Source organism: Gossypium hirsutum, chromosome D11 (assembly GCF_007990345.1).
Source record: "Gossypium hirsutum isolate 1008001.06 chromosome D11, Gossypium_hirsutum_v2.1, whole genome shotgun sequence".
In the NCBI taxonomy this organism is placed as follows: Eukaryota; Viridiplantae; Streptophyta; class Magnoliopsida; order Malvales; family Malvaceae; genus Gossypium; species Gossypium hirsutum.
In genome coordinates, this window is record NC_053447.1 from 57,811,010 (window position 1) to 57,829,380 (window position 18,371).

At 31.2% G+C, this 18,371-nt stretch overlaps 2 protein-coding genes across 2 annotated transcripts; one reads left to right on the forward strand and one right to left on the reverse strand.

Annotated features, from left to right (window-relative positions):
- Positions 1–3,924: 3,924 nt before the first annotated feature.
- On the reverse strand, positions 3,925–7,542 carry LOC107926739 (protein WVD2-like 2). The gene is made up of 7 exons (XM_016857660.2): positions 7,374–7,542; positions 5,650–5,860; positions 5,351–5,424; positions 5,063–5,156; positions 4,880–4,951; positions 4,657–4,767; positions 3,925–4,474 (listed from the first exon to the last, which is right to left on the reverse strand). Exons 2-7 carry the CDS (start codon positions 5,854–5,856, stop codon positions 4,178–4,180), a joined length of 855 nt encoding a protein of 284 aa, XP_016713149.2. The 5' UTR covers positions 5,857–5,860; positions 7,374–7,542; the 3' UTR covers positions 3,925–4,177.
- Positions 7,543–16,821: 9,279 nt separating this feature from the next.
- On the forward strand, positions 16,822–18,314 carry LOC121223332 (uncharacterized protein At2g34160). The gene is made up of 5 exons (XM_041104581.1): positions 16,822–17,083; positions 17,450–17,498; positions 17,712–17,774; positions 17,859–17,923; positions 18,015–18,314. The coding sequence occupies exons 1-5, from the start codon at positions 16,955–16,957 to the stop codon at positions 18,105–18,107; spliced, it is 399 nt and encodes a 132-aa protein (XP_040960515.1). The 5' UTR covers positions 16,822–16,954; the 3' UTR covers positions 18,108–18,314.
- Positions 18,315–18,371: the final 57 nt, after the last annotated feature.

Sequence of the window (18,371 nt, forward strand, 5' to 3'; positions counted from 1 at the left end):
CACTTGGGAGCAAAAGGAGAGAAAAACAAGTGAAAATCGAAGCATCGGAGTAAGCTCCAGGACCCACACAAGTTGAACCATTCCACACGGGGATATGTGGTAGGTCGTGTCGATTTCATGAAATTACACACCGAATTACAAAAAACCGTGACTTTTAGGTTTTTCAGGCATTTTAAAACATATATATGACAAAAATAAGAAGATAGGAGATGGTCGTCAAAGAATACTCACAAAAACAACTCGAAAAACACCATTGAAGCCTACTCTGAAGCATATTTCCGTCAAGATTAAAGATTCCAAGTTGATTTCTTAGGAATTTTGTTAACTCGATAATTCAACTCGAAATCACCAAGAATGGGGTGAATTGGCCTCTTAAAAATGTGTGGTTGCTAAGAAAATGATAGAGACAATAAACACTTCAATTTATAGTGGTTCGACCTCAACTGCCTACTCCACTACCTTAACTTTCCACAATGATGGGCGTCAAAACCACCAAAAATAATTCCTATAAAAATTACTCTAAATAGTAGTAAAAAGTGGTAGTAGGGTCGACTCCACAGGGATTGGTATTATAATCAACTTTTGTGTTTAACTTGTTATCAGAATTTCTGTCGTGTCGATAGTCGTGGCAATAGTCATGCCCACGACTCCAAACGGACCTGCTAAAAAATAAACAAATAAATCAGGGGAGTTTTGAAATGTTTAGAAATTAAAAAATTGAAACAACATAAATAAATAATTAAATCAATTGGAAATTAAATTACATTGAAAATTAAATTCGAATATTGTAATCAGAGATAATAAGCCTTAGCCCTAGACTTGATGGATTCTGGATTTAGAATCGGTCCTCGAAAATTAATTTTCTCCTCCAAATAATAAGCTGGTTATAGCAGTTAAGAACGTCCTAACCGCCAATTCTTCCTCTTGTAGCTGACTCGGTACGACCTATAAACTAACCCTTATCAATTATCTAACCGAGATACACGCGTTCCTGATTCAAGGTTCCGACAGCCTTGCACTCTGTAGAACCCAACTCGGATTAACGGCCTCAACCGCGTAGATCGTTTAAACCGATCACTTTTCCCTTGATTTGTTCTCAGAGATCCGAATGCAAACACGACTCCAATCCAACGCACTTTTTGACTTGAAATCGAGTTAACTTTAAGGGATGAGTTGTTAATCCCGATACTTAGGAAAAATGTGAAAATCGATTGGAAGAATTTTTAGTACAGATACGTATCTCACGATTTTTGACCAGAAAGAATACCAGCCTAAAGCTAATTAGATAGAATTTAGTGAAGCATGAAATTATTCATGCTTTGGTTGGCTATGGAGTAGATTTGAATGAAAATAGTGAGAATTGGAAAAAGAAGGGACTTGGAAAGCAATTAAACAAATTTTGCAAAGAACAAATAAATGAAAATGGAATTGCAGTAGCTATTGACGCAAGAATTTGGAAAAGAAATAAAATAATTCTTATTTAATCCAAATAAAATCAAGTGTCAAGTGTATCTTCCAAGCTACCTTAAAGCCTTGTTTATATACATATTACTTACTAAATTTGGCTTAACCACTTAATACATAATTAAAATTTAATAAAAAGATAAAATTAGACCTTTTTTTTCTAATTTTGGCTTTTACAAAGTCAAAAGAAATCTGATGAGTCATTGACTATCTCCACGTTTTTTATTCGGCCCCACTTTATTGGCTATGCTGCAAATTGGTCCTTTTCTGCTCGTTTTTAACTCATAGCATCCCAATTACATTCCTGACAAGATTAAAACATAAAATCAATAATTTAGCAGGGATCAATTCAAGAATTAACCGATTTAAACACAAAAAATCATGCAAATTTAACATGTTATCACACAACTAAGGATTTTCCCAAATTCATTAATTTGATAACCTTTGAGGACAAGGTTTAACCTTACAAACTCCCTTAAGGTTTTACCCCAAACCTTAAGACACAAACCCTCTAAAGAGATGCAAAGAAGCAAACAAAGAAATAATCCTTATAAGGTCAATGTGTTTGCAAATTAAGCTCAATTACAACGAAGAACACTTGAGCTAATAGAATAGCAATGAAGCTCACAAGTATATAAAAGAAAAGTATGAAAATGTTGGCACAAAGGTTGTTTGATTGATCTTTGAGCTTGAATATTCTCTCTTATTGTTGTAGGATATTTGGAAGCTGTTATTTATACCCCTAATTGATTTCCAATCATTGTGGTTGTTGAAGATATGAATAGAGCCGTTGGGGATGTGAAAACCAATGCATTTAATTCACCTGCAACAGCGAGTATCAATACTAAATAAAATGGTATCGATCATTTTTGCACAAAATGCAAAATTCAGTGAGCATTGGAGCTTAAATATCTGTACTAGACAAATTTTATCGATACCATATGAAATGTATCGATACCGACCGGATCAATACTTAGCTGAATTTGTGAAAAACATAATGTCAATTTGGTATCATTTTTCAAAGGGGTATCGATATTTTGAAAACAATCAATAGTTTTTGGCCAGGAGCTATACTCACTTGTTTTAAAAATAGTTTGACTAGTTGAAACAATTCTTACTGATTAAAATCATTTTAACTTGATTTTAAGGTTGATTCAAAAAAAATTTAAGAGTTTTAAAGTAAGAATTGAAAATTTTATCTCTTAGACTTAATTTGAGAAATCATTTTGTCAAATTTGTTCAACTTTAACTTAGTTTCTTGTTCTCAATTATGTGTGCTTAATTCTTTGTTTAATATTTCTAGATTATTGGTTCATGTTCGATATGCTTAAATCGATGGTTGAATAGACCCTGTTTAATATTAGATCTTGCATAATTAAGTGAAGTTGCATGCGACCCTTGAAATAGGATGATATAAATCTACTGGATTAGAGTCAAATCTAATAGGGGAGTCCATAGCACGAGTTAATACGATAATAGGAGTTTTAATTAGAAAGAAATTTCAATTAATCAACCTAGAGTCAGTTGCCCTTATGCTCGAAAGATATATTTGCATAATTTAGAGATTTCTACGGGTCAAGTTACTAAGTAAAGAAATTGCGTAATTTAAATTGATAGTGACAAATGAAATCTAAGTGAATTATTTCCTGGGTATTGTTTCGCTTCTTGGTTGTTAATAAATTATTTTCATGATTTTTTCTTTGTCGTATTCATTAGTTAATTAATTTTAGTTTTAATCAATCATTCGAATTATTCAATTAAATAAGAGAAAGACAGTAATTACTAGTACTTTTAGTTTTCGTTGGAACGATATTTATACTCATCATAATTGTAGCCTTAATTGATAGGTACGCTTACCTTAATCAATTTATGATGATTTTTTTATCGTCTTGATAAAATGACTCCGATTGTATATAAAAAATATTATTAAAATTTTATGTTATTTATAATATATATAACGGAAAAGAAAAGAATGAATACCATAGAAATGAATATAATTACTCATAAACTTTTTTAAAAGAAAATTTCAAAGAAACGCATAGGTCTCTATTGCTATTTTATAGACAGACACAATGATCGCGAATGAATATTTCTTTCTTTTTGAGTATCTCTCTACCACATTGTTCTAGCACGAAATAAAAGAAAAATAAATTATTGTTAAAATAGTTTCCGCCTGTATAAATTTATTGTACAACAAGCTGACCTATCATCTCATCCCTTAGATTATGTTGTTTCCGCAACTTCCAGCAAATGCCCATTAAGGCATGTCCATGTGTCAACCTTACCAGTGACAGAGCAAAATTTGAGAGAATTGCAGATACAAGATTAATGCTGAGGAAGCTCAAATGTTGCCTACAACTATGGGAAACATCGCAATGAACGCGGGTTCAATGCAACATTAGAAGGGATCCCACAACTTACGAAGAATGCAGTCCATCAATATCATAGATTTGGTCCAAATTAGAATCAATCTCTCTTTCATATATCAGAAGATTATATATGTAACCATATAACTTACAGAACATATACATTTCTCGTTACCACAAACCACTTTCAAATATAGTAAAAAACAAATTAAATTACAAAAAGAGAAAGGAACACAAGTCATTTCTGCTGACAAGAAAACACGCTAATTCCTTTCAGGACATTCATATTGAACTAGGGAAATTCAAGCCCATTTTCCCTGTTTATGAGTTAGTGAATGACCACACGTTCATGATTGAACCGAGATGTTAGCGTTACTCTGCTGCTCCGTGAGTTTAGCCGGCGAGGATTTCGTCGCATCTTTTACCTGCTTTGCTCTATCTTTCAACTTGCCACCTCTCTCCCCACTCACCTGACCCTTGTTTTTCTCCTCGTTTACAGTAGTGGACCGTTCCCTAAGGTTACCAAAGCTGTGGCGGTGAGCCCGGCAGCAACTTTTTGCCTTTTCATCCTCGGTTGAGTGGACTACGTCACTACAACTCTTTCTCCGGGTAAGATTTGGTGACTTTGGCCGAGTCAATGGCAGCTGAAATGAAATAAAAGCAACAACGAAATTGTTTCATCCCACATATCATGCAAGTAAAACCCAAATTATTGATATCCTGAATGAATATGAAGGTCCATTCCATTCTATGCTTTTCATTTTTGTCCAGTCTAACTACTTCAAAGACTCGTAGTGAAACAAGGAGAAAAGATTCAACAGAATACCTTCTTCAGTTCAACCTTTGGTGGAGGTCCTTCATAGTAGAAACTAGGTACCGGGTTTGCTTTGACAAACAGGCCCTTTCGAAGTTGCTTAATGGCCGCCTCTTGCTCTTCCTGCAACAAAGCAAGGAGGGTGGATTTTGTTAAGTATCAAAATGTATAGGTCCAAGCAGACTGACTCTAGTATAACTATAAATAGGAGATATTTCAAACAACATGTATGTACCCTGAGCCTGGCCTCATACTGGCTTCTCTCGGCCTCCAGAGCTTGGTGTTTTTCCTCTAACTTTTGGTGAAACTGGATTGAAAGAAGTTATAAATATTAGGATTAGGATTAACTTGGAATGAAATGGGGAGAAAAAAGCATCATATAGAAATCAAATATCAACTGTTTGAACAAAGAATGTACCTCCCTCCGTTGCTCAGCTCGTTCAGCACTTCTAAAAGTTGGAGCAGTCCCAATAGTTACCCTCGATCTAGCAGTTCGTACAGATGCAGCAGTACTAGACACAGCTAAGGAAAATTCAACTAAAACAATAAATATCAATTCCACTACAACTTACCTTCCTGCTAAAGAGTTAAAAAAATAAAATAAAGGAGAGTTTCCATGGGAAAGTCCCTCAACAATTTATTAAAATGATAACTGCAAATAACAAGATCATAGCATCATGTCTTCTTAACACCAAATATAGGATACGAGGAAGCGACAGACCAATTATCTTCTTCATCAGTATGCTTTCTTGATATCAAAGGAGTCTTTGGAGAGTTTGTCTGAAAGAAAAGGAAAAACTGACAAGTTCAGTACCATGCGCATAGCAAAAAAATATCACTTATTTTATGTCCCTACTTGAAGTGAATGTCATTCTCCTACCGGTCAAGCCTCTTACATAGAACAGTACTTAACCGAGTTGTCTTAACCCAACCATGATCAGGTTCAAGTCATCCAAAAGTCCATATTGGGTCAGAAAATTCATCTTACTTGAGAATTGTAGTTACCTCAGAATCCTTGGTGGGGAAAGGTGGAGAGTCACCATTTGCGATGCCATTTGCAGCAGTTTTGGAGAAAGTGAGGTGTGCTTGAGTATTTCCAGCACCAGGGGATTTCAATGCTGGGGGACTTGACTTCTTATTCACCGCACTATTTGATTTCACTACGCTGTTTGGCTTATTGTCCACTTGAACACCTCTGAGTTCCCTCCCCATTACACTGCATTAGACATAAGTTGATCATCAAAGTGCTATGAAAATGGATTTTTTTTAGCTCGGAGAATGCGAACTACACTTTCTTTTACTTAAACATAAAAAAAAATGCAGGAAAAAAGGAACAAAAAGGTAAACAGGTAATTGGTTTCTAATTTGTGTCAATATGCATTAGATAACAACTGCAACATGCAATTCCGGGTTGCCAAAATAAGAACTGGACCAAGAATGATAAGTAATACATGATTATATAAGAGACTCAAAACAAGTTTCGTTGTGAATGTATAACCGGCGGAAAAGCTCGCATATCAAATGAAACCTACTTTCATGTAGATCGGCGCATGATCTGCAGTATGAATACAAAGTAGATATTCTTTTCTAATAAAAAGAATCCCTTTTATATTTCCAAATTTTGCAATACTTTCACTTTGCTTAAACCTTGGGATACAAAAAAGGTTCCCAAAGAAGAACCTAGAAGAGGATTTATGGAATGATTTGGAAGTCACATGGCACAAGAAATGAAACCTTCAAATACAAAATATAAGGAATTTAAGTCACTATTTTGGTATGCAAAGATGTCTCCTACACATATGGTTGTAAACAAGTAAAGCACAAAAAGGAAAAGATATCCAAGAAAAAGAAACAAAACCTCTTCTTTTGAATGAATAGAGAATTGAAGATCTATGAAGCCAAAAACAGAAAAAGGGGGGGGGGAGTATCATCTTTCAGGTTAGCTTACAAATAAAAGTAAATTACAAGGCAACAGAAAAGTCATGTTCATCTAGAAACAGGACAAACAGAGAAGTAAAATTTAGCAACCTCAAATCAAACAACCCTTTTTAAGAATAATTAAATGAATCATGCAATAGCTAAAACAAACATAAGGGAATTCAAAAAGTCAATAACCAAGAAAAGTAAAGCTTTTTTGCAATACTCCTCATTTCTTGGAGAAAATTTCACAAAAAAGAAGAAGAAGAAGAAGAAGAAAAAGACTTTGCATTTAACTTAAGATAGCTAAAAGAATTCCACAAATCCAACACTTTTAGACAAAACTGAGAAAACTTATAATCATAAAACCATAGATGGACAAAGAGAAAAGGAGAAAAATTTACCAGAACTCTTCATTTCTTTGAAAACTTTCACATAAAACAAACATAATAAATAAATAAAAAGAGAAAAAGATTTTACATTTTAACATAAGAGAGCTACAAGAATTCCACAAATCCAACACTTTTTGATCAAACTGAGAAAACCCAGAATAAAAAAACCATTGAAACTTACAAAACTCTTCATTTCTTTGAAAACTTTGACATAAAACAAACAGACCTGATGAATACCAATTAAACAAGAAAAAAAACCCCAGAAAACCTGATGAGAAAGAAGAAACATACCTTGAAAAAGACAGCAACAAGGAAACTCAGTTAAACAGATCAAAACTCATTGCTTATGTTAAAACCAACAAAAAAAATGAACAGCAAAAAACCCAAAAAAAAAAAGGATAAGAACTTTGATTCACTTACAGGTTTTTTTTTTCTAGCTTGATCTGACAAAATCTTGAAACCCTTTTCCTCCCTTCCTTCTGCTTCAGTTTCTCTCTCTTTTCTATTTTAGTGTGTTTTCGTTTGATTTAGCTCTCTCCCTAGGCTTTTGAAAGCTGAGTTTTTTTCTTTCTTTATAATGTGGAGTTGGTGGTTATTTATAGGGGACAGTTTTTTCAGTTTTTATCTTTGATGTGTTAAACGCCTTCTTTTTGGTCATTCACGGCGTTACCATTTACATTAGTTAGTCTATTTTTATTGATGAGTTGGCATCAAACTTGGATTCTATAATTAAATTGCAGAATTAGCCATGCTTTTAATGGGAATTAAAAATATTTGTAAATTAAGAGCTTATTTAAATGTCTCCCCCACCATTTTGTTGTACCAACTTAATTTGTTAAAATAAATAGTGCCACAACAACATCAATTCCATTTAATTAAATAACTTAATGTGCTTAGCGCTTCATTCAACTTTTACCTAACATCTTATAAATGAAAAAGAAGCATATTTTTCTTTTTCTAAAAGAAAAAAAAAAGGTGTTAAGAAGGGAATACTTACTTTATTTATTATAATCATGCTTACCCACTAAACTTCATTCAAATCACATTATAACAATCAATCCAGCACCACTTCGATTAAAAAAATTACGAAAATATCTTTTTATATTATTCAAAAGTATTTTAACATTTTATTTTTTTTAAATAATAAATATATATATGCTTATCGTGAGATTTGAACTCATACCAATGTGTAAAATCTTAGACTTATCACTCAACTAAAGCTTTATTTTGAATGTTTTATACATTTTAATTTTATCATGCATACTTTATTACCTCCATTAATTGTATATCCATACTATTATTTAGTAATTGTATGACACCAACTCGATTATGAAATTACTAAAATACCCTTACTTTAAAGGGTAATTAATATTACTATAAATATATTTTTGTTATTTCATATTTTTATACAATGTTTCAAATAAAACAACTGAAAAAGATTATTTAAAAATCTCTTACCAATCTATCCCATAATCATTTGTTGAAATAATTTTAGAAATATATATTTTGTAAAACATGTTTAATCTAATTTTTTATTTTCATATTTCACAAAATATGTGATTTCCGCGCACATAAACAGTATAATATAATTTCTAATGTTTTATAAAAATTATGTAGAATGATGATTAAAAGAAGTTCAAAATTTGTATTTTTTTAATATTATAGTGATAAGAAAAACTAATTTCGTAACTAATAACCGAAAATAAATGAGAAAAAACATTTTATTAAATAAATTTTGAATAATTTTTACTGCTTAAGGTTAATTTTAAATAATTTTTCGGAAATGTGAAGATAATTTTAACGGCGTGAAGTAACGGGTAGAATATTTTATGACAATAAAATAGAACCGACGTGGGATTAACTTTGGGTTGATGGAAAATGTCCAAAATGATGAGTTCAAATCTTAAAAAAAGCTTTTAACTTTTCTTCTTTTCAAATTTCTTTCTTCAGCTTGCAATATATATTTGTCAGACCTAAAATAGGACAAATTCTTTAAATTACCCTCCATTTTACCATTATTTTCTTTTTCTTTTGGTTTTGAAATTTCTAAATAAGTAAAATTTTAAATTTGAGTGTTATGAGATAAGGAGAGTTTTGTGTCTTCTGGATAATGAATTTATTTAAAATTAAAAAAAAAAACATGTTAAAATCATCTGACAAATAATTTGGACACTCTTTGAAGTTAGTTTCTATAAGAATAATATCATATTAAATAGAGTAGTTGACATCTTTGTTCCTCCATGGTATAAAGCATTGTAGAATGTTCTTGGAACATTTGGTGGCAACACCGAAAAGGAATTTTGGTTTGAAGATGTCAAGAAATAGGGACCATTTTAATGAGCAAATAAAATAAAATCCTTTTGATATTAAAGTTTGTTGGGGTGGTACCAATCATACGTATAATACAACCATATGTTGATGGTAAAGGTTTTGAATTACGGGAGGATGGGAGTTGTAAAGGTGAAATTTTGAAGTCCTTCTTTTAGGGAAATTTAAAGTGTCTATAAAATTTGTATACCCAATTTGACTTAATTAAAATTAAAATATATTATCCAAGAATTACATGATGTCTGCACGGAATATTTGTCATTCTACCTGATTTTTATTTATTTATTAATAATATTGTTATATTAGCTCCAAAACCAGCCACTTAAAAGGCTCAGTTCTTATAAATGCCTAGATAGGCAGCATGTAATTGTCAAAATCAATGAAGGCACAGTTGGGTCGAGCCAATAATACATACTCCCACCAACCACGCATTCATCCCCATACACCCTCAACAACAATGATAGCGAAGAGAGGGAGGTTTATGAAAAACTAACCCTAAAAACCTTTTATCACATTCTCTCCCCACCGTTATGAACCATAAACTTCGACACCTCCCATACTTCTATCATTGTCTTAACTTGTAAAATCTGTCTCTATACTATAATTTAGTCCCTATACATTTTTTAATTTTAAAATTTTGATTCAATCCTATTCGTTAAATTCATCAAGTTAAAGTATATTATATTTAAAATCTTATGTAACATACATATATGTAAAGTTATGTCAATTTGATATTTTTAACATGCACATTATTTTAATTCACAGATTTAATGATTACTATTTTTAGCATCCCTTCCATCAGCATTTCAATCAACTTGAAATTACTTAGGATAGAACCTACATTTGCTATTATCGTGCTTATTAGAATTCGAAATTCCCTCAACACTCGCTTGGAAATCCATCTAACCTAAATTTTGCGCCTCTAGTGCTTCCTTATCCTCCGCCCCGATTGTTTCAGGCCATGCCCGCACCACCTCTTCCTCACCCAAATCAATAAGCTTTCAACAAGTCTGTTCCCTAGGACCAATCAAGCCACAAAAAAACACACCAAAGGAACCCTCTCATAAGCGATGTTCGAACATTCAAACTGACCTTGATACACATGAAGTTGTTCCACCCAATATGATTGGAAGTGACATTGTATTCTAGAAAAAAGCCCATGACACTTGCCAGTATTCCTTGTAAGTGCTTCTGAATGAAAACCCAATAGAAGATTATGCTCCCTAAACTCAAGAATCGACATTATTGAAATCAATAACCTTAGGATTTTCCCCTTTCACAAGTTGGTGTATTAAAATATAATTGTTGAATGACCACGACCCATCGCATATCCTCTTCTTCAAATCCACCTGATGAAAAAATTGAATAAGATAGAGATTTTCACCAAGAACTCTAATATTTGTTCATTGGATTGACTTCCAAAAACTAAGAAGCTTTATCTCCATTGCATTGAAATTGATAGTCCTCTCCCTACTAAGCACAGATCGTGATTCTTGTATATTCTCCGGCGATATAATCAATTTTGCTTTCTCCTTATCATGGATAGATAAATCTTGAAACTCCAGATACATAATCAAAGAAAAACAAAATCAATATAAACCAGACCAAACAGAAACCTTGACTAAGCAAGACAACTACCATGCACTATAGACTGCAAAGAAAAACCAAGTAAAAAATGCTGGACAAAAACTTGTACTCAAAACACAGAAGAGAGAAAACCCTCTAGAGAGGCAAGACATACATAAAACAATAGATATTATTTTATTTTTTTATTTAAAATTTTAAAAAATATTTATGTTTGATAGGATTCAAACTCAAAATATTAACATCTCAATTTCATAATTTCAATTAAAATCATATTTTATTACAGGTTGTAATTTCTTTAAATTAGGTAAGTTCTAGACCTTTCAAACCATTATGACCTGAAAAAGGACAAAGTTGTAGCAAAAAATTTTGGAATAATGGAAGGAAGATAAAAAAGTATGATGTGATGATTCAAAATGACGGTCAAATTTTCTGCGAAGCAAAGATTTTGGTTTTCCATAGAATCTCTGAAATTGTCTCAAGGGGACATTCCTTTTTCTCAACTTTCTTGTAGAAATAAGGACAAAAGTAAAAGTAAAAATTACATATACAATTGATGAAGTTTTGGTTATTCGTACTTTTACGGTGCTGTCATGTTTTCGGCAAAGACAAAAGGGTTGGTATGAAATATTGCTTCCATTCCGTGTTTGTATATGGGATACATTCTTAGTTACACTTCTATATTAATCAAATCATTCGAAAGCACATTCACATCTTATTATTTTAACCTGAAATCCGTTTGTTTTGTCCAACAATTTATGTTTACATTGTTGTATATATAAATTTTTATAAATTTAATTTTTTAAGCAATACAAATTACATTATATAAATGAGATTGCAAGTACACACATGTTAAAATAACCAAAGCACAATCAGGCTAAAATTAAAGAGGCATACAATTAGTGAGACATAATCCTATAATAAATTTGAGAAAGATTTGCACATGATTGAAGTCAAGTTCACAATATCTCAATCCTATATATATAAATAAAATATCAGAAAATGATTCAAGCTAAGTTTGAATGTCAGTGTTAAAGCCTAACCCATGTTTTACATCCGTCGCAAAAATGAGGAGCAAGCATTGGCCTTGTTCCCCTTATTAAATCGATAATTGCAATGGCAGCCCCTCTAGATAATCATTGATCCAATTTAGGTTTTTTTAAACTTTTTCAAATAATGAAAATTTTACATTTTTTCCATTTAAAAAATTAACCACTCAATTTAATACCTTAAAAACCCCACTGAAATTTTGTAATATTTCCTTGAACACCCTTATTTTATAATTATTTTAATCGATTTATAAAAAAAAGAGGAGAAAAAGATAAAAAGTTAGAATAGTAGATATATGAGTTCCCAGTTGGAAGTAGTGAAATTGGAATGTATGTTAATAGAAAAGATTCGGTTGTTCTGAATATTCTGAAAAAGTCAAAAAGATAGAAGAAGCGGTATGTTTTGGACATTTTCAGCTGCCCACCTCCTTATTTGATTATTAGTGTACGTACACCCATAAAATTACACCTAACAAAGATTCTATTTTCTAATTTAATTAACATGCTGAATTTTCTTTAAACATATGTCAATTCGACGTGCGTGTTGAATACGTTACAAAGACCTAATGTGCATCTAACTTTAGTAGTTTTCATTCCCCAATGGTCAAGGCTCGTCAGTCATGCACTGTGATTTCAGCTTACACACACTATATATTATGTATGATCCCATTAAAGTCACTATCTTTCCCACATCAATGAAGGGGACCAAAGTCCATCAATCTTCCAATCAACACATTACGTGGCTTCCCTTTTTTAAAATAAAAATAAAAAAGCACCATATATTTGAATGAAATAATTATTACAAAATTTAAATAATATTAACTTTATATGTATAAGATTTAAACTAAAATAAAATTTACCCAACTACTCATAACTTATACAATATAAGACACGCATTTAAATATTATAAATCCTAAATTTTAATTATACTTGACCATGGGTCGACTTAAGTCAATACAAAATTTTAGACTCATTTTTTATGTTCGAGTTCGACTAAAATTCTATCCAAACCTGATCCAGATAAAAAATGCTAAACTTAAGCTTGACTTGGCTTGTCCGTATTAAATTTAAAAAATATAATACGTCAAATACATTAAAATAAGGGTAAACTATCAAGATAGTCAATTTTGTTTATCTCATATTATAGTTTACTCACTTATGTTTGAAATGTTACATTTTAGTCACTGAGCCGTTAATTGTCGTTAACGGTGTAACGGTAAGCTAATGTGGCACGTTAAATCATCATTTCAAACAAAAATTTTAGGTTAAATTATACAATTGATCCCAATATTTTTTCGTTTTGAGCAATTTAATTTTTTTTTATGTTCTTTTAACTTTCTTTTTTTTCTTTTATTGTCCTTTCTCTTCTGCTTATCCCTTTGTTTTCCTCCTTTCTCTATATCTTTTAGTGTAATTTTTCTATATTTTCCATTTGTTAAAACTAGTCCTTATACTTTTATTTTTTTTGAACAATTTAATTTTTTTCTTTATTTCCTTTTTCTTCTTCCCCTTTAGTTTTAACAAATGGAAAATATAGAAAAACCAAATTAAAAAAGATGGAGAACGGAGGAAAACAGAGGAAGAAGTAGAAGAGAATGAAAAAAAAGTCAAAAGAACATAAAAGAAAAAAATTAAATTGCTCAAAATGAAAAAAATATGAGGACCATTGTATAATTTAACTTAATTTTTTTTTGAAATGATGATTTAAGATGTCGCATCAGCTTATCGTTATAATGTTAACGGCAATTAACAGCTCAATGATTAAAATGTTACAACACATTAACGCAAGTGATTAAAACATAACATTTCAAACATAAATTACCAAAATTGTAGCTTGAGGTTGAAAATACATTAAAAAAATTTATACTTAAATAATGCTGAGATAGTTACAAAATTAACAATAAAAAAAGTTATACAATATTCAAACAATTGCAACAAAATAGTAGCAAAATAGTCGATTCAGGCCGGGTCGAGCTCGAGATAAAAAAATCCTACCCAATGCTCAACTTGTTTAAAAAATAGATCTTATTTTTGTCCAAATCTATTTTTCGACCTAATATTTTTACTCAAGTTCTTTCACATTTTAAACAGACCTTCAAATCTGGATGAATAACTCCACCCATGATTAGGTTTATTATTAACTTTACCCGTACAATTAATGCCTTGTATTTATATATTTTCAAACTTTAACCTTACCGATACAATCATTGCCGAGTTTGATGGAGTTAATTTAATCTAGCCGTGGGGGGAGCAATTGGCGGTAAAATTTTATGAAAATGTGAAATTAGAAAAAAAGGCATTTTGGGGAGAAACATGAAGGGACCCATTTGCCAACATTTTCATTTCTGGTGGCCTTAAGTGAAGGAAGGGAAAGTGGGGTTCATGTAGATGCGTAGAGAAACGTATGGACCAAATTGAAACCAAGATTTAGGGCAATATTTGATTTGGATTCTTTTTTTTTTGTTTATTTGTATGATGTGATAAGAATCTAATTAATGCCTTTCTCAAAAGAAAAAACATAGAATCTAATTAATGCCAAACCCTTAACTTGTAAAATGGGTAGATTTTGAGTTATTATAAGACAACTTTAATTTGACTAATGCCACTGGTAGAGGCGGAATCAAACAAATTTTAGAGGTTGAAACTAAATTATAAAATTTTAAAAAATTAAAATGTAATTTTATTATATACTAATTTATAATTCTATTATTTTTAAGGGGTTAAATAATTATTTTCATATTTAAAAGTCAAAGTACAATTTTACCATAAATTTTTTATTTTTAGGGTCAAGGCCCCTTCCAACCTTCTAGCTCCACCTCTACTTACAAGTTATTTAAAATTAAAATAAATTAAAATTATTTTTTAACATTAATCTCATTAGAACTCCTTATCATATCTGTTTATATATATATATACATAATGTCTAAAACCACTCATAACCCCTCCCACTCTTTAAGTAAGAAGATAATGCGATTTAGCGTATTCGAACCTACATCCTCCTACACTAATAATAATATCGATGTCAATCGAATTAAAACTCAATTAAAATTTTATTTATTTTTGTTTAAAATTTTTATAAATATACTTTTATAGTTCTTTTTCATCCACATTATAAATATGTCATAATTGCTCACATCTTTAATTTTAAAAAATAAAATAAAAACATTGTTTCTTCTCATCCTTTCATGCATATGTTATAATTGCTCACATTTCCTTAAATAGTTGATCAATAATTAATAATTGAGAGTTTTTCTCTCACTTTATTAAAATAAATTAAAAAAATCATTTCCCTATTTTTTTTCTTCTTATCCTTTCATGCAGTCGTTTTATAATTGCTCACATATTTATTGAAAAAATTGAGTTTGCTTTCCCACATTATTAATTACTTATAAATGTTTTTTTTTTGTTTACCATGCAGTTTTTTATTAAAATCATTTGCATTTTTATATTGACAAAAACATTAGCTTAAAAAATAATATTTATTTAATAAATTTTAATTTTTTTTTCTATTTTTCACACAAGTGCATGAAGTAATTATAAGAGATAGTTTATTAAGAAACCAAATCGTATACGAAAGTATAGCATGCTTATATCATTTTAGGCACCAAATTAGACTTTAATTATTCAATTTGTGTAATAAAGCGAAAGGGGGTGGCGGAAAGATGGAACCATTGACTTTAATTTTGGACAATCGTATTTAATTCTCATCATACGAAGCTAAGGTCGGTCCTCAAAAAGTATTTACTTGCTATCAATTTATCTTTCACCCTTTATTCACTATTATATTAGATATTACCCCTTTTTTAAAGCTTAATATTATATAAGATAAAAATAAGAAACAAAATAATGTAATAAAAAAATTGCTTATTATTGTTTTTTCTTTCTTCTAATGTGCTATCCGGAATTAATCCATTGGTTAATCCTCCACGTTTTGTAGTCTATTAAGGAGGTAGACACTGATCGTAAGTTTTAATACGATAAGAATTTATCATTAAAAAGATTAAAAAAAAAGCTGGAATCCAAACTATCATTTTTTGGTTAGTCCTAGTCAAACATATTAAAGTTTGAAAATAAAGGCTAATGTTGGACCACCCTCTTAATTAAATTTATTTAACTTAATATCAATCATAATCATTGATTAAAAATGAAGTAGTCTGAAGTTAAAAAAGGGATTAAAAGATAGAAACTTTATGGGATCCAAATACAAAGGAATCTAGAAAACAAAAAAACAAAAGCTTTGAAATTTGTATTGCTTTAGTAGTGTTTGGTTAAGGGTTGATGACCAAATTATAAAATTGGCGAGCCAGTTGGTGCCGACAAATATTTTTACTACGTGTGTATTAAGACGGCACATGTTTTCTACTATTATTAGAAACCTTCGTCTTTTTGGTGAGAAAATGACAAATCGCAGAAAATTGGTTTTGTCCCAATGCTTTTGATTTCAAACCCATGTATGTATATACATAAAGAAAGGTCTATTTCAAAAATCACCGACAATTTTGTGCACGCTTTCCTAATCTTTTTTGTGGGGATAAATAAATTTAAAGGAAAAATAATAAAAGAAGAAGCCAATCTCATTTATTAATTTTGATGTTGGAATTCTTTTAAGAATCGGGCTCTGGCACTCAGTTTTGGTGACCCTACTTATGAGAGCCCATTTCTTGAAACGTGGAAATGGGCCAGAAAGAAGCGGGAAGCCCATACAGTACGAGGGTATAACGCTCGTTTCATCCGTTTCTAAACAATCTTTTTATCCATTAAATTAAATTAATTCGGTAATTAAAGAAAACCCGTATTTCTCTCTTACTGCGTCCACAAACCAATAAAACCCCACCACGTGTTCAATTCTCATTGGTTCCATTTGTTCCCATTTATAACCACCCTCCCGTAACGGTATTTTCCGCCCCCAACTTTCCCGCTACACAAAAACAACATAAAAAGAAATCAAGAAAACCGGAGGAAAAAAGAAGAAGATAAAAAACAAAACAAGGATCCCAAGAGAGCAAAGAATTTTGAGGAGCATTAATCAGAGGAAAAAAAATGGGTGTGGAGGCAGTGGCTGCTACAGGTGGAGGAGGAGGAGGAGGAGGAGTTGAGGCACAGAAGAAGAACAGAATTCAAGTCTCTAACACCAAAAAGCCTCTCTTTTTCTATGTTAATCTTGCTAAAGTATGGGGTTTTTTTTTGTTTTAATTTGATATATTTCTTGAAAAATGATGTTTTTTTGGTTTTGGGTCTTCTTTGATTTGTCGTTTGATTGTCTAATCTGTTCACAGTGTGTTGCTTTTGCCATACATATCATCTTTCTTTTTATATTAAAAATTAAGATTTAGTGGCTAATTACGATGATTTGTCTTATCTTGTTGAATGTTCCCGTTTTGCTAATTGATCTTTAATTTCGTTGTAATCTGCGGTTGATCTGATGTAACTTCAAAGATAAAGAGTTTTCTTATTACCAATTCCAAGAAATTGCTAGTCTAAATGGATGATTCACATTACAAATTCATGTTTCATTTTAGTTTTCTTTCGATGTAGAGATATATCCAGCAGCATAATGAGGTTGAGCTTTCTGCCTTGGGCATGGGTAAATTTCTCTGAATCCATATTATCTCAAAACTTTGTATAACTTTACAATTGCAAATTACTGATATCCTTAACTTACCCTTCTTTCTTTTATACTTTTGATCTGTTTTGATGCTTCAATGCCCATGTAGTTCACCACCTAGTTGTAATTATCGGCTTTGAAATCGATTCATTGTCATAATGCTTGCTTTTTTTTCTCAAACTTGTAATGCAGCAATCACTACTGTTGTCACTATTGCTGAGATCTTGAAGAATAATGGACTTGCTATTGAGAAGAGTAAGAATCTCTATCTCTTAATCCTAAAAAAGTTTCTCATCAAGCATGGATAATTTGATATTGATTGTTTATGGAACAAAGCAGAAGTTTTGACATCCACAGTCGGCATGAAAGACGAGAACAAAGGGCGTGTTGTCCTAAAAGCCAAGGTGTGTTTATATTCTTACAGTCTATAGTTTGCTTCTGGATTTGGTAACTGAATATACCTTCCTTCTGATCTCTGCTTGCTTGCTTTTTTAGATTGAAATCGTGTTGGGGAAGTCTGAAAAGTTCGACTTGCTGATGAATGCTTCCAATGTGGCAACGGAGACTGATCCTAAAGACAAGGAATGACAAACTTAGTGAAGCAAAATATTTGATGTTCATTGTTGTAGTTGGATGTTCGAATTCTTTGTTATGTGTCTACCTTGGTCCTTGATAGTGCTTACTAACAGGAGTATAGGTAGGTATTGATTGAAACTTGTGGATTAGATAATTGCTCAATAGTGTAGAGAGACAGCATTTTATAGAATGATATAAACAATGGGGCAATTCCAATTTTATGCTTCTCTCTATTCTCTATGTGTGGAGGGATCATCTATGATATTACATTGTTTC